Here is a 15,835-nt window from a genome sequence, read left to right on the forward strand (position 1 = left end):
ATTGGTGAATGTGTTTCTTTGCTTGAAGCCCCGAGGAAAGCATTGCTACTGCAAACAGACATGATTACATAGCATTGTTTTTTATTAATGCCGATCAGAAACAGACTCCTATTGAACAGTCAGCCCCTGTCCACAGGGTCCAATCCCGATGCAGTGACTCCGACAACATTCTAACCAGCTGCCACAGCGGGTAAGTTTGAAGCTACCCCATATAATCATTTTCTTCTTTCATTTACTAAATATAACTGCCATTGTTCAATTATCTCAGGGATTACATTTCCTTAACATTTTAATACGAATTTTTTTTTTTTAAGTAAACAAGACAGTCAAAAACAGGCTTAAACTGGAAGGCAACCAGACCTTTGCTCAGTTTTTTGAAGACGCTTCAACACCTATCCAGGAGTCTTTGTCAATTATTTTGGCTTGCACCAGAGCAAATTCTAATTGAAGCACTGATGTATATGGAGGTCCATCCGCCTGCTTACATTCCAAATTAGATGCAAATCAAATAGAATAGCCACCCTTGGACCAATCACAGAGCACATGCACAACAAAAGGTGCCAACAATCCAAAACTCCACTGTTTGTGGGGCCATGACCCCGATGGCTGAGAGTTTACAAAGGCATAAAGAAGAAGACAGTGAATGAAGACTAACAATTCAACCTCCTTTTTCACATCAAATGTTTTCGTTTTTTTTTTTTTTTTCAAAAAATTCCTTCTTAGGCAGACATATTTGCTGGATTCAAACAGAACACATCCAACTGACTCAGTTATTTCACAGACCATCTTCATGTCTCCTAATCTCAGCTAGATCTTTGGCCAACCCTCTGATCTTTCACACAAACCAAAGAGAATTTGATAAAGTAGCCATAACTGGCATGTTTCAGCATGTGACCGGCTGCAGCTCCACCATCCCTTAACACTCATGCACTGACAAACAACCACAATGGCAGATTTGGATGGTTCCTTTCAGGATCTATGCTTTAAAGCTATTAAATATATTAAAGATTTTGCTCTCTAGTTGTTCCTTCTTTGTACTTTTTTCCCTTACTTTTTACTTCTTCTTATTAGCGGTTGGCAAAACATGTTAAAGGGATGCAAAATTAGTTGTAAGAAGAGGTTTTATTTAGGAAATGTTTATTTTTATCTCCGGCTTTAAGCTGTTTGGTTTTAGCATTTAAAACAATATTGTCACAGAAATGTTGCTATGCTGTTTGCTAGGTGCTGTAGCGCTAGCTCCATCCAGCCAAAACAGCAACGAGTAACGTTTGAAATGGAAAATATAGAAATAAAAAGAGGTGATGAAGATGAGGAGGACCATTGTAGGAAGAGGGGAGAGTTGGCTGAAGAAGCTGCTGCTAGGAGATGCTGACCAGATGGAGAGCAACAGATAGGGTTGCCAACCGTCCCTTGAAAAACTGAATTGTTCCGTATTTAGAAATAGGTATGGAGGATAAAAAGTGCCAAAATTAAATAAATAAATAACTACAGCATTAAATAAATAAGTAATTAAATGTGGAATTAAATAAATAAATGTGTCATTAATTAATTAAAACCACGTCACTAAAGTAAAGTGCCACAATAAATAAATACAGCAATATAAAATTAATTAAATGTGTAATTCATTAAATAAATAAGGAATTAAATATATAAATGTGTCATTAATTTAATAAAATACATCTTAATTTCCTTAAAAAAACATACCTAATTATTTCAGTGTGCATTTAATTATTTCATGGTCCTGTGTCGCAGTGCATCCAAACCATTAAAAGAATCTGTCAAACTCACCAATCAAAGTTAGGGGGCGGTTATCTAACACCTGATTGGTCACCCTGCACATTAAGGCGAAGCAAATCGATTACAGAGACTGTGATCCACAGGTTGTGGACATACTCTGATACAGTAGGTGGCAACTCGATTCGCGTTAACCCCGCCCCTTAACTTTGATGGGTGAGTTTGACAGATTCTTTTAATGGTTTGGATGCACTGCGACACAGGACCATGAAATAATTAAATGCACACTGAAATAATTATATATGTTTTTTTATAAAATGAAGACGTATTTTATTAAATTAATGACACATTTATATATTTAATTCCTTATTTATTTAATGAATTATACATTTAATTGTTTATTGCTGTATTTATTTATTTAATTGTGGAACTTTATATTAGTGACGTGGTTTTAATTAATGAATGACATTTATTTAATTTCACATTTAATTATTTATTCAATGCTGTATTTATTTAATTTTGGCACTTTTTATCCTCCATAAATAGAAGTACCTGTCCCGTATTTAGTGGAAAAGGAACGCACCTTGTCCCGTATTACTGTGAGAGTAAAAAAATTGTAAGTAAAAAGCTAATGGAAAATGAAGAACAAGGGCACGTTAGATACAAAACTTATGGTAAACTTGTTCCCGGGCCTGTTCCTGCATTGTGACCGATGAGCGGACAACATATGTGCAACGATCGTGAGTACCTTCATCCCATTGGTCGAGCCAAGTGTTGCTCACGGAGAAGGTAGTGGGAGACAACCGAACAGTATGGGGGACCAACGAAGTGATTTAAATGCTGACGCTGCTTTACTCAGCTTTACTCTGCAGTCAAAGACAAACAACTCCTCACTGCTGCAAGAGCTCAGAGGAAATACAAGAGGAAAAAGTCGGCTAGCACAACATAATGTGGCATTGAGCTAATGATTTTTTTTTTCTGTTTTACAACTGTAGCCTACGGTCATTGCATTTAAGGCACAAATATGTTTACAAGTTTGCACAAGTTTGCTTTTGCACTATTTCTTTATTGTTTTATATTCATTTCTACAGTTTGAAGTTAAGCAGGACAGGCTTATGTTTAAGATACTTTTTTTATTTAGCAAATTTTGTTATTTTGTATTAAAGTGAATTGCTGGATAATAATTTGTTTTTCATGTGTTCATGTCACAAATATGCATCTAATTCAGAGTAGATAGTAAAAAAAATAATTTTTCACACAAAGGGGGGCTAGAAAAAAATAAATAAATAAATAAATGACCACGCCAGGAGGCGTAAAGGCAGTCAGGTCAGCTAACATGCACATGAGGTGTCTCTTTTTTCTTTTTTCCCCCTCAGAGAGTTGGCAACGCTAGTCACCAGTCTTATTCAGACCCAAGTAACATTCGATTGAGATTAAAATGTCTCCAGCGACTTTACTGCGTGAAAAAATTTGTAAACGGAATCTGGTGCTGCTGATGTATTGGATTTAGGGAGCGCCATAAATACAACTTTTACTAGCTTTTTTTCTTACTATTGGTTTATATTTGGTGAAAAATGTCAGAGCAGACATGTGGTGGTTTACAGCTGGTTAGCCTCAGTGCTTCTGATGCAGGTTGGCTACAAATAGCTTCAGATTCTAACTGAGGCCGTTAGCGGTTAGCTTCAGGATGAAACCTTTCCTCATATATTAGGATCAGTTACGACGACTGAGAGATGATTTAAGGTCATTTTAAACCTAAACTATCTCCTGATATAAATTTGATTTTACATTAGCTTCTGCTTTTGGTATTATACGGAAGAGGATTAGGGCCACTGAAAAAAAAAAAAAAAGTTTACTGATTTTAAAATTTTATTTCAATTTAGTATTGGAAAAAAGTCAGAATTCTGACTTTTTTCTCAGAATTCTGACTTTAATCTCAGAATTCTGACTTTAATCTCAGAATTCTGACTTTTTTCTCAGAATTCTGACTTTTTTCTCAGAATTCTGACTTTAATCTCAGAATTCTGACTTTTTTCTCAGAATTCTGACTCTAATCTCAGAATTCTGACTTTTTTCCTCAGAATTCTGACTTTAATCTCAGAATTCTGACTTTAATCTCAGAATTCTGACTTTTTTCTCAGAATTCTGACTTTAATCTCAGAATTCTGACTTTTTTCTCAGAATTCTGACTCTAATCTCAGAATTCTGACTTTTTTCCTCAGAATTCTGACTTTTTTCCTCAGAATTCTGACTTTAATCTCAGAATTCTGACTTTAATCTCAGAATTCTGACTTTTTTCTCAGAATTCTGACTTTAATCTCAGAATTCTGACTTTTTTCTCAGAATTCTGACTCTAATCTCAGAATTCTGACTTTTTTCCTCAGAATTCTGACTTTTTTCCTCAGAATTCTGACTTTAATCTCAGAATTCTGACTTTTTTCCCCATACTAAACTGAAATAAAATTTAAAAATCAGTTAACTTTTTTTTTTTTTTTCCACTGGCCCTAATCCTCTTCCGTAGTATTAGCTCTAGCCCCAGAGTTTTTTTTTTTTTTTATGTAGCCAGAAAACAAAAAGCAAGGCTAGTCTGTGTCTTCCAACTTTGATAACCTTTTTACCTCATATGCCAGTGTGGGAATGTTAGCACGCCAGCCCCTGGCCTGGCATACGCATTGCAATGCTTATTACAGCTTTGTCAGCTTCATTAGTTTCATCTTTACACTATTTCTCTTTAACCTCTTTCTGAGGGGATACCCTGTTAGACCGTGTTGTAGCTGCCTGGGGTTCATTTTAACCAACTGTTTTTGTTGTTGTTTTTTTAAACCCTTATTAATCTTTTTACAGGGTTTCCACGGGTCATTAAAAATCATTAAATTATTATTTTTTTTCCAATCAAGGCCTTAATTGGCATTAAAATTCATTAAATGTGATTATCGCGGTATTTAAAATGTAAAAAAAAAAAAAAACATTTGTAAAAACAATTTCATCAGACATTTAAAATATCAGATCTAACTTGTTCCGCGTCTTTTCGTAGAACTGGTTCTGGTTGATCGTAAAGCTGTGTGTTAGGAAAAGGAAGCTTGAGGCGGAGAAAAAAACTAGAGAAGGGGGAAAATGCAAAATTCGACAAAAGTGGCTGGAAAACGAGGAATTCGGGACATAGCTGCAGCCTGTCGAAGGATGTTTCTGTGTTTTATATACATGTATTATATGAGAGTCATGTTTACTTGTTGATGGCATTAAAATTATTTTTAAGAGCATTAAATTAGAGTTACTCATTCCTGTATAAACCCTGTTTTAAGTCTTTGAGGAAACGGCACATGAAACACTTACAGTGAGAGAAGTTTGGGTTTCCTTCAGCGTTTTCTGCAGATCCTCCAGTTCAGTCTGCTGGATCCTCTTCATTTCTGAAACAAACAAACAAACAAACACTGTTTAGTTTCTGGCACTAAAAACTTTCAGGTGGATAAAGTTTGATTCGGTGACCTGCTGAGGACTCAGCTCACACACACATACCCTGTATGGAGGTCTCATACTCCTGTTTGATCGCCTCCATCTTCTGGCTGTGGCTCTCTTCTTGCCTCTTCCTTTCTGCTTCCTGTTGGCTCCTCAGCTCCTCCACCTGGACAACAAAAAACACGATACGGTTTATGGAGTGAAACCTGTTCCATTATTGTTTCAAGCAAAGAACACATTTTGTAAATTGAAATATGAAGGAATGCAATCCTAAAATGAAACTGAAATAAGTTCTAATGAAAAAAAAATTTTTATTTACATTTTCTGATTTCCTTTTTCACATTTTAATAGGTTGTATAGATTGTATCTTTTATTTTTTTCGATTTTTTAGATGGAGTTTAATTTAATAATTTTCATCTTCATATAGAGGGTATTTAAAAGGTTTTTTTAGTGTTACTGATAATTAGAAAACTTTGAATCAATTTGACTGTATGATATGGTGAACTGTAAAGTTCCTTTGAGATGATGTTTGTCTTGAATTGTCACTTTAAAAATAAACTGAATTTAATTACTTTCTCAGTTTTTGTTCTTGACAATTTAAAAAAATCAGAGAGAAAAAAGGAAAGCTACTCCCAATACCCTTTGGAATTAAATGTTTTTCCAAGTTTTATTACTTTTTTTTTTTCAAAATTTCTTTTGAATTTTTTTTATTTATTTATTTTTTTGTTTGCTTGCAACAATAACGGAACAAAATTCCCTCCATGCATGGTTAGATTCCCTCAGGCTCAGTCAGTGAAAGGTTTTTTTTTTTTTTCTATCCAGCTGCAGGTTAATCCATCACATCCCAGGCCAGGTTGTGTTGTTTCTGCTGTAAATTTAACTGTAATCATCTGTTGAGGAGACCAGATTTATGGGATGGCTCTCTGCCTAGGACGGTTTTATAGCACAGACGTGAGTCTGCTTGCTCTGCCCTCGCCGTGTGCGTTCGCTCACCTGCTGCTCCATCAACAGGCGGCATTTATCGGCCTCCTGCTGGTACAGCTGGTGAACTTTATCCCACTCTGCTTGGTAGAAGCATTTGAGCCTGAAACACACAGGGAAACATCAGGGTTAGGATACTTCTGGTACATCTTAGCTCCATTCATCCATTTCTGCAGCTTTTGCACTTTGTAATGTTTTATTTCCTTTTTTTTTATTCTAGTTCCTATTAGGGGGAAGTCAGTACATCAGCTGCACTCTACTACCCTGGATTTTCTAGGAGGAGATTCAATTCAATGCAGTTTATTTTTAATTCCAATTCACAACATGTCATCACAAGGCTCTTCAAACTTCAATCAGATCATCCAGTCAGATTAAAGGCTCAAAGTTTTCTATCCAAGGAAAACCATCAGATTGCCTCCAGTCACTGACTTTGCACTAATGGCTCCTCCTGGATGAGCACTTAGACATTTGCTTGAAGCATGTAGCAACAATGGAGAGGAAAAACTTGCTTTTAACAGGAAGAAAACTCTAGGCTTGGTGTGAGCAGCCTTCTGCTGAGGCTGACTGGGGTTCAAATAGAGAGAAAGAGTCACACAAAAAAAAGCCAAAGCACTGATCTATTAATACTTTCTAGGTTAGAAAAGCTAACGGTAAACTAGATTCACACGTTGCTTTGTCTGGGAAAGAAACAGGACTAAACTCTGGTTAAAAAAAAGTCCCAACTCCATCTTCTACACTCCAAGGTGATGAGCTGATGTTTCTCTGCAGGATGGAGTCACAGCCGAACACCAACCGATTGATGTCGGAAATATATATATTTAACCCAGTCTTCCTTCAGCGGCATGAAGGATGGCCATCTAAGGGGTCATAGGTCAGCAGCTTCATGACTTTCTGCTCCATAGAGGAAGAAAGATGCTAATCTTTTACAATCTGCCATCAGTTCCAGGATTTTCTGAGATTTGTCTGAAGTATAGTTAGACCGATATGTCGGCCGATATGTGTATGCTTACGTCGAATCATTACTGAATTCAGCAGCCCTTCAACATCCATCTATGTTAATGTATTCTAATGTTAATGTTTTCTTTTATTTGTTAATAAATATTGCTATTTATTTTAAATTTACATAAATGTAGCATTTGGTGTCATTTTGTATTTTTTATGACATAATGGAGGAAGAAAAAGTAAAATTGGCCTAAAAATTGTTTCACACTGATTTTGAAATAATCTGCCTAGACCTCAGCCCGAAGAAAACAACAACTTATCAGTCAATCTGAACATGTTTGATCCTCAGAGACCCAGTTAATTATTCTGCTTTTAGACCATTTCTGCTTCACTATTGGCACCAAAGTGTCTTTTTATTTGGTAAAACGAAATAAAGGCAACACAAAGGATTAAATAAATTTAGGATTTTCCACCAGCGTCTCACCTGTTCTCCAGCTGAACCAGCTCCTCCTCATGCTGCTCCTCCAACCTTTTCAAGGCTGCCTCCAAGTTTGTCCGCACCTCCTCCTTCTCGGCCTGCAGACTCTGGCAGCATTGCGATGATGAAACTGGAGAGGAAAGAAGCGTTTGTCACGATGCTGTAAACTTTCTCAGAAATAAAATTTCCCCAGTTTTTTTTTTCTTATTTGCTGGGGATTAAAAAGAAAAGCTCACATTCCAGTTAAATTATTCCTGCAGTGAGCTCCTCATCCAACCCAGAAACATCTGTAAGTCAGCTCTGAGGTATGCAGCGTCCCTCTAAGAGGTGCAAGCACATGTAGGCCTCCTCTGTCTCCACCCAGCATCGTGCCCAGCTCTCACATATTTCAAACTGCTAGATATTTGGGGCGATTTTCGTGCACCTGAGGATCAGATCCACACGCCAGCAGGAATGTTAGCTCAACTTTTCCTCCAGATTAACTGTGTCGCAGAGGGCAACAGCTGGCTGCTGCAGAGGCAGTTGCTGTTTGCAGTGAATGGAGCCCTTTACAGCGCCTGTCGCTGCACTGATGGAGACATGAAGCAGCTGACAGCCGCTCCGACACGCATCCTTATTCAGGGTCGGACGGCAGGTGGAGGTTCTGATGGAGTGAAACTTTCCTGACGAGTCTCTCAACTGAAAGTGGGTTTTCACTGTTGCATGTAAACGGCTCTTCAGAGGAACCCAGAGGAGTCGTTTTCACAGAGGGAAGCAGAAAAAAGTTAGTCTGAGCTGTGAGACCATCAAAGAATCAAACAGGAGTTTGTTTCTGCTCAGCTGGACTTTCACACTGGTCAGCGACAGCTGAGTGTTTGTTCACTACAGGCCCCACACATTCCTTCTGACCAGGAAGGCGACGCTCAGAGGGGAAGCGAGAAGACCGAAGCCAGGGTCTCTGCTACTATATGGAGCTAATTTTATTCCATTATTGTTGCAAATATGTTTTTTGTAAGTAGAGATTTAAAAAAAAATACAATCCAAAAATTAAACTTTGAAAAAAAAGTTTTGACAGAAACTCTGTTTTAACAGATTTACTTATTATTTTTTTTAATCAACTATAGTTTTCCAATTTTTTCTTTTTTTCAAAATAGAATTTTTTTCATATTTCTTTTTTACAGGTTTAATATTTACATTAGTTTACAGATTAAGTTTTACATTTTTTTTATTCTCTTCACATCTGGGGCAGCTTTCTTCTGGAGTCGGGAGAAAGATTCATTTTTTTTGGTTTGGATGGAGGTTAGCGAGAACATTTTTATAAGTGTTGGTTTTGGGTTTGACGTACAGAGAGATGCCATTTGAAAAGAATGCAATTTGCAACTTAATGTAAAAAACGGAATAAAAAAATGATAAAAGAAACTCTTTAATAAAGTAAAGAAAAACAGAAAAAAAACAACTAAGCAATAAAGCAAACTTTGTTTCACTTCGGTAGTACATTTTTTTCTTCCAAATTTCAGTTAAAAATATATGTTAAACCCTTAGATCTTCAGAATTTCCTGTAATTTTTGGAATTATCCCAATCCCACGTTCCACAAACCGTCTAAAAGGAGCTTTTTTATGTTTTTTTTCTCCTCCACTCGCTTCTCAAGTTGATCCATCATCTGCACTGCAAAAAGTGTCCATCTGACCACGTCTTACAATCTTACATCTAGACAAAAAATGCATATTTTTGAGCTTGCTTTGAGATACTAATCAATAGTAATATAATTGCACTTGGATTATCTCCCCAATATCAGGAGCTCCTTGGTTAGCTGGACATCTTTTCACACCTGGACAGAGTGTGGTTCAAGAGAGACATGTTATGACAACGATCATCTTCTGCAGAGAAGGTGTTGGTTGTTGCTGGATTGGAGCTGGCTGAAAAAAGCAGTCGAATAAAAAAGGAAGTAAGAACCAGTGGAAGAAAAGGAACTTGGGTGAGGACTTCAGGGTCGCAGGTCCAAGATCAGAACACTGTGGAACCATCTTTGATTTCCATACGACATACAGACCAACACTCAAAGCAAAATGAGAACAGTGATGTATATAACAGGATCAACCAGGAGGTTTTGTTTCACCCCCCTTTACTCTTATAGCCCTAAATCAAGCCCAGTGAGGCCAGTTGGTTGGAACATTTAGCATCATTAAGACCAAGGCCAGGCAGGAACTTCTGGTTCGGTCGCCATGAGCTCTGACCAATCGGAATGTGGAGCCAGGATGGAGCACCTGCTGACATGGAGGTTCACCTGGACTACGCTTCACCCGGCAAACACCATCTCCTTTGTCAGACACGGTGGTGGCACCACCTTGCTGCGGGACAGGGATGTTAGGAGCTGAATCCTGGAGGAAACGCTCTGTGTGGGCGGAGGGAAGCTCTGCCTAATAAAATCCTTCAGAACTGAGTAAAATCTTTTTTGTTTTTGTAGAAACATCCGAGTCGGTGCTGCTGCTGTATTGACATAAAACACGGACCTGGTTGTAAAAGGCCGCAAAGCAGGTTCCAGTGAAGTCAGCTGACTGGGTCAAAAAAATGTTTCTGGCTCTGGAAGCATGTAAAAGGTTGCTGCTGTTAGAACAGCTCATCTGGTCCTGGTTTTGGAAAGCAGAAGAAGTTCTTGAACCCGGTTTGTTGATCGAGTTTAAGACGAAACATCGGTTGAGAAAGGTCCGCTTTTATTTGGACCGTTTGTCGTTTCTATGATTCAGAAGGGGGTCGACGATGAGATCTAAATTTATGCACTGGAGGAAAATAAGCTTCTTGTTCATTAGGAATTTTATTGACCAACATTCATTGTTGTTTGTTCTGTTAGTATGAAGGGAATGTAGCATCATTATTGTAGCAATGAAACAATTAAACCCCCCAAAAAACAAATTTAAACTTCAAGTTAAAAACTTTATTAAAAGTTGCTACTTTATATCTAATCATCAATTTAGCTATGCTGCAAAAACAAACAGCTTCTAAAAACTATCTTAGTGAAGGATTTATCTGCTTTATAAAACAAGTGAAATTATCTTGAGTTCTGAACTCAAATCCCACTGATCAGAACCTCCACCCGGGCTCTTTGGATCAGATCTTTTTGCTCTGATCCATCAGGGTTCTTTCTCAATGTGAAGTCTTGTTGCACTGATGAGTTTTCACTTATGTGTAAAAGTGTTTAAATCCTTCATTGACGCTGCTGACATTCGTGTCATCATGAACTCATAAAGCTGCAGACGACTGCTCTGTTTGCAGGTCACGGCCTGCGTGCAGCAGCTGCAATACGAGCCATTATCAGCCTGCTATAAACAGCCGTTGTCCTGCATGCAAATAGAGGGTTGGCCGGGGATTGTGCAGCAGTGTGCACACAAGTAGGAAAGGCTCTTACCCAGCTCCTCTCTGAGCTTGGACAGCTCCGACGACAGCTCCTTCTTCTGCTTTAAGGTTTCCTCTCTCTGCAGAGAGAACAACAAAAGAGATTCTGTAAGATTTGGATCACAGAATAAATATATAAAGCAGGAGAGCCTCTTTGAATGGTTGCATCTAACCTGCAGAAAAAAAGTGCTAAAACTTTATTAACCCTTTTTATTAGCTTAAAGGATGGGCTGAACACTAATGCTTTAGTGATAAATCATAATTATTCAGAATACTGTCGAAAAACCCGTTTAAAAAATCTTTTTATATTATATACCTGTTTATACAACTAATTTACCCGTCGTCTCAAAGCACAGAGACAATTCAATCAGACATCAATAATCAAGCAGACCATCCAGACAGATTGGTTCAAAGTTTCTTATCCAATTATTCCCTGTTGTTTACACCCAGTTATTGACTTTGCAGGTCAATGGACGCTACAAAAATTAAAATACAAGTAATTTTTTCTTAAAATAAGTAAGTTTTCCATTAGGACAAGAGGATTTTTGCTTAATAATTTATGTTTAATAGGACAAAAATAGTGCATAATAGTGCACTGAAGTTTTGTCCTACTAAGTGAATAATATCTAATGGGCAAAAATGCTAATTTCATTGGCAGACCATCTTATTTATCTGCTCAAAGGAAAAAAAAAAAAAAGGACAAATACACTTACGCTAAGCATTTGACCTATTTTTAGATCAGTTCTGCAGTGTAAAATTAAAAAATACTAAGGAGTATAAATTTTATACTTTTATACTATAAAACCTATCCTCTTCACTTAGATTAACTCTATAACTTTCCTTTATTGGCCCTAATTAATTTTAGTTCATAATAGAAATCTTACCTTAAGGGATTTTAATGTAGCCATCTTTGCTAAATTTACAATACAAATGTTACCTAATTTAGCTTATTTTAGCATGGTTAGCTTAGCCTGCATTATCTTATATCAATTAGGTATCAGCTAAGAGTAGCTTAGCCAAAATGTAGCTTATCTTGGCTCTATTATTTCATATTTATGTATTTTTTCAAATGTTAATAAGTCCTGAAGCTTTTCTTAGCTTATGTTAGCTTGTTTTAGCTGACATTATTGTTATATTTTAAAGCTTAGCTCAGGCTAACAACTTAAACCTGCATTGAGTCATCTAGCTTTAGCTTGAGCTAGCTTGCTTATTTTAGAACAAAATAGAATAAAATCCCTTTATTGTCCCACAATGAGGAAATTCTGGTGTTTACAGCAGCAAAAAGATAGAGAAAAAAATGGTCACACGAATATGACCCTTAGAAAAATGTATAAGAATAACAATAGTGAAGAGTTAAAATATAAACTATAAAATACTGTACTGTAAAGTGTTTTAACAATATAAATACTGTGCACCTGTAAAATAAATAACCATTATACAGCTATGGACATTTTTACAGTAATGGATATTTAAAAATAGCAGCAACATCAGAGATATGTAAAATGACAGCAGCGTGTTATTTAACTGACGAAGAAAGAAACTGTGCAGAATCTGCCATTTTTGCACTTTCTGATGTCATTTTTGCACACCGCAGAATGATTTTATTTTCTGATTATTTTTATTTCTCTAACTTTTAGCTTAGTCATCTTATATCAACTTTGTTCAAACATAAAACATTCAATAAAATGTAATCAAGATGAAAAAATGTGTTCCGTTTTTCAGTATCTGGGGATTTTAGTGAGCCAGCCAGCATCTCATAATAGCCCATTTATGGAAATAATAGCAGGACATTTAATCTAAGTGTAGTTTATTTTAATCAATTTTTTATATTTGATTCGTTTTTCTTAAAGAATCCAGAATAAATCTGTCAAATTAAAAAGTGAGCTGCTAGGTTGATCCAAACAGACTTGATGAAACATGTCTGGATGTTCTCTGAGGTCCTTACAGCTCAAAACAATTAGAGTCCGACAGGTTAATAAGTGTTTCCACAGCAGAGCTGGTGCCATGTCTGAATCTACAGTCTCTGTTGACACAACACGTCCATGCTGTGGACCCGGCCCATCAGGACTCTTTCTGCTGCAGGGGTTTCCTCCTACTGCAGTCAGAGACTCTTAAAAGTCATCTCAGCCACTTTTTTGTTTGGAGGAGGAAGGGATGCATTTTTCTTTTTGTTTCTTTCTCAGGGTGAATCATTTCTTTTTGACTTCCTAAACAAACACAGCTAAAAATGGGACATTAATGACTTTTAGTTACGCCATGGCACAGGAGGAAACCTTCTGTTGGCCTTTAACCATCCCGCCATCCGACTCCCTCACAACTCTTGAAACACTGGTAAACACTCGGAACAGAATAATACGATCCTGACATCTGCAAGAGGAAGCATCACAACAGCCGCAGTAGCGAAATGTATCCACAAGAAGAGCTGCTTTGTTTTTCCAAACTACAGTAAAGTTCTGGTTGTAGCTGGATGTTGGAGACCAAACAAAGATAAGATCACAGATAATGGTAGATAAAAGAGTAGGAATTCCTGACACATCAGGGTCCTTTATGATCCCGACCAAGAAACAGCCTCAAATGGAAACATGAGTTTAACAGCTGGAGATCTGAACAGATGCATCAGATACATTCCTTCCCAATCCTCTGGCTTTTCCATGAAAACAAAGAGCAGAACCAGACCAACCTTCCGCTTCTTCCTGCGCCGCTGCTGGGAGGTCTTAGTGGTCTGCAGCTGGGATTTACTCTCCGTGGAGCCCATGTTACAGAGACACACACCAAACAGCTGCTCTCATTCCTCTGTTCTCTGGAACTAAAGAGCGTCCCGTGCCTCTGAGCTGCTCCTCCCCCTCTGTACCTGTTCCTCCTCCTGCTGCTGCAGGGATCCACTACTGGACGTAGGAATGCCAGTTATTCCCGCTCCGCCTTCCTTTACTGTAACCTTCCCCCTTCCATCAGTTAAACCAGTGGATCCGCATTGAATTCAATCCTTTCTCGCCTTTCGTTCATTCTAATTGTTTGCAATAATTTCTGTCAAACCTGTAAGGCGACAATTAGAAGGATGAAAACTGGAAGACATGTTGGTGACAATCTAATGGTTAAAAAGCTCTCTGTCTCTGAGGTTTTGGTGATGGATTGATGAGAAACTCAGGTTAAAAACCATAAGGTCCGTCATCCACCTTCTCATCTTTTTTTCCAGCTTTCATTGTCCTTACACAACAACACGTACAGAGCAACAAATTTTACTCTGCATTTAACCCATCCCTTTGGGGAGCAGTGGGCTGCCACTTTGTGGTGCCCAGGGAGCAGTATGGGGTTAACCCTCAGTGAAATACTTAATAATCCAAATTTCAATCCAATAGTGTTATTGGAATCCAGGACAAGACCTTACTACCTTTGTAACATTAAAAAAATATGGACATTTTGATGCAAACAATGAATGTCAACATAATAACAAAAACACCAACTTGCCTAAATATATTAAGAAAAATAAGAAAAGTGCTTCTATAAGAATTTCATGAAAAACACTCAGAGAGAAAGAAATACTTTTTTTTATACAACATAACCTTAGAGGCATTAATGCTGATACTGGCTCTTACATAAAAAAAAAAAAAAAAACCTAAATATAATTGTTAACTAGGCTTATTAACTTTTTAACCTTTTAACTAGCTTTTTTAAATTTTGGCGTAACTTGTTACTTTTTTTTCCAACTTAATTTACAGTAAATAAAATATCATTCAAGGGCTCATCTAATTGGTCACTGCGAGTGATCAAAGATTTAACTTTCCCTATAAAGGGTTTAGGGTCTTGCTCTGGGAGCCAGAGTGGCAGTCTGTGGGAGTGGGGCTTGAACTCAGAACCTCAGGATTCTAAGCGCGATTCCTCTACCATTTCACCAACATCAATGGACCTCTGAGTAGAAGATTAGATTCAGGAGATTCTAGAGTTTTATAAGTGGTCGCATCATCAGCTACCTGAGATTTATTTGGATGTTCATCTGACCAAGGAGAAAAAAATGGAAGTCTTTCTTCTGCGACCTAAAACAGGAAAGTCAGGTTTGGTTGATCTTGGCGGTCAGGTCCAAGATGACGCAGGTTCAAGTTAAACCCAGACTTCCTGCTTCCCATTGATGCCCCCTTGTAATGTTCTAGATGGATATATGGCTCCTAAAGTGAGTTCTGAATCTGACCCAGGGTCTGCTCCCATCAGTAGGAGTCCTGCATCAATGTGGAGAATCAGCAGCTGATCTAAACTCCACCTCACCTCATGACCAATAAAGGTTGGAATCTAGATGGACCAGTTCAGCTTCTCCATCCCCAAAAAGCAGAGAAACCCCAAATCACTTTATCCATCTTCAAATTCCTTAGATCACACATTCCTCATCATAATATCAAACATCAGCTTCATTTCATTTCTCCTAATTTCTGGCCTCATGTTTTGTACTTGATCAGCTGATCAGGACAAAACTGCGGCTATTTAGGAGGACAGTGAGGCTCAGCTAAAAGAAGATCCTATTTTCATTTAATCGCTCTAACAATAAAACATTCTCCTGTAAAATCAAAAGCAGCATCTATCCTGTTAGACGTGGAGCAAACAGCCCTGTTGAAGACGTGCAGAACAGACCGACAACACAAGATAGGTTCTTTAGGAGAAATTATCTGATAGTTTTTGTTTTAAAACTTGCTCTGTTAAAGGCAGCATTTCTGTTCTATCTACAACATGTTGACACAGTGAGTGCTTAACAAAAACCTTTAAGCTTAAACCTACTGGGCAAGAAAGCGTCAATAAAAAAAAGGAGAGGTGTCTGAATTTGAAGAAGCAAGTCAGAAAACATGAATAAATGTAAGATGTATTTGTTCCTATTTTGCATTTCTGCTGTG

At 37.5% G+C, this 15,835-nt stretch overlaps 1 protein-coding gene across 2 annotated transcripts in view; it reads right to left on the minus strand.

The window, feature by feature from the left end:
- Positions 1–15,835, minus strand: part of LOC119785478 (microtubule-associated tumor suppressor 1 homolog) — a 79,665-nt gene that overhangs the window by 5,742 nt on the left and 58,088 nt on the right. For both annotated transcript variants that reach the window (XM_038288176.1, XM_038288175.1), the window contains exons 10-14: positions 10,975–11,041; positions 7,598–7,721; positions 6,184–6,274; positions 5,251–5,356; positions 5,068–5,141 (exon numbers count right to left, since the gene is read on the minus strand). In XM_038288176.1, the coding sequence (XP_038144104.1) occupies positions 5,068–5,141; positions 5,251–5,356; positions 6,184–6,274; positions 7,598–7,721; positions 10,975–11,041 (462 nt within the window). The remainder of the gene's footprint in view (positions 1–5,067; positions 5,142–5,250; positions 5,357–6,183; positions 6,275–7,597; positions 7,722–10,974; positions 11,042–15,835) is intronic.

The sequence above is a fragment of the Cyprinodon tularosa genome, unplaced genomic scaffold (genome assembly GCF_016077235.1).
Source record: "Cyprinodon tularosa strain WSP-4 unplaced genomic scaffold, ASM1607723v1 ctg25, whole genome shotgun sequence".
NCBI classification, from domain to species: domain Eukaryota; kingdom Metazoa; phylum Chordata; class Actinopteri; order Cyprinodontiformes; family Cyprinodontidae; genus Cyprinodon; species Cyprinodon tularosa.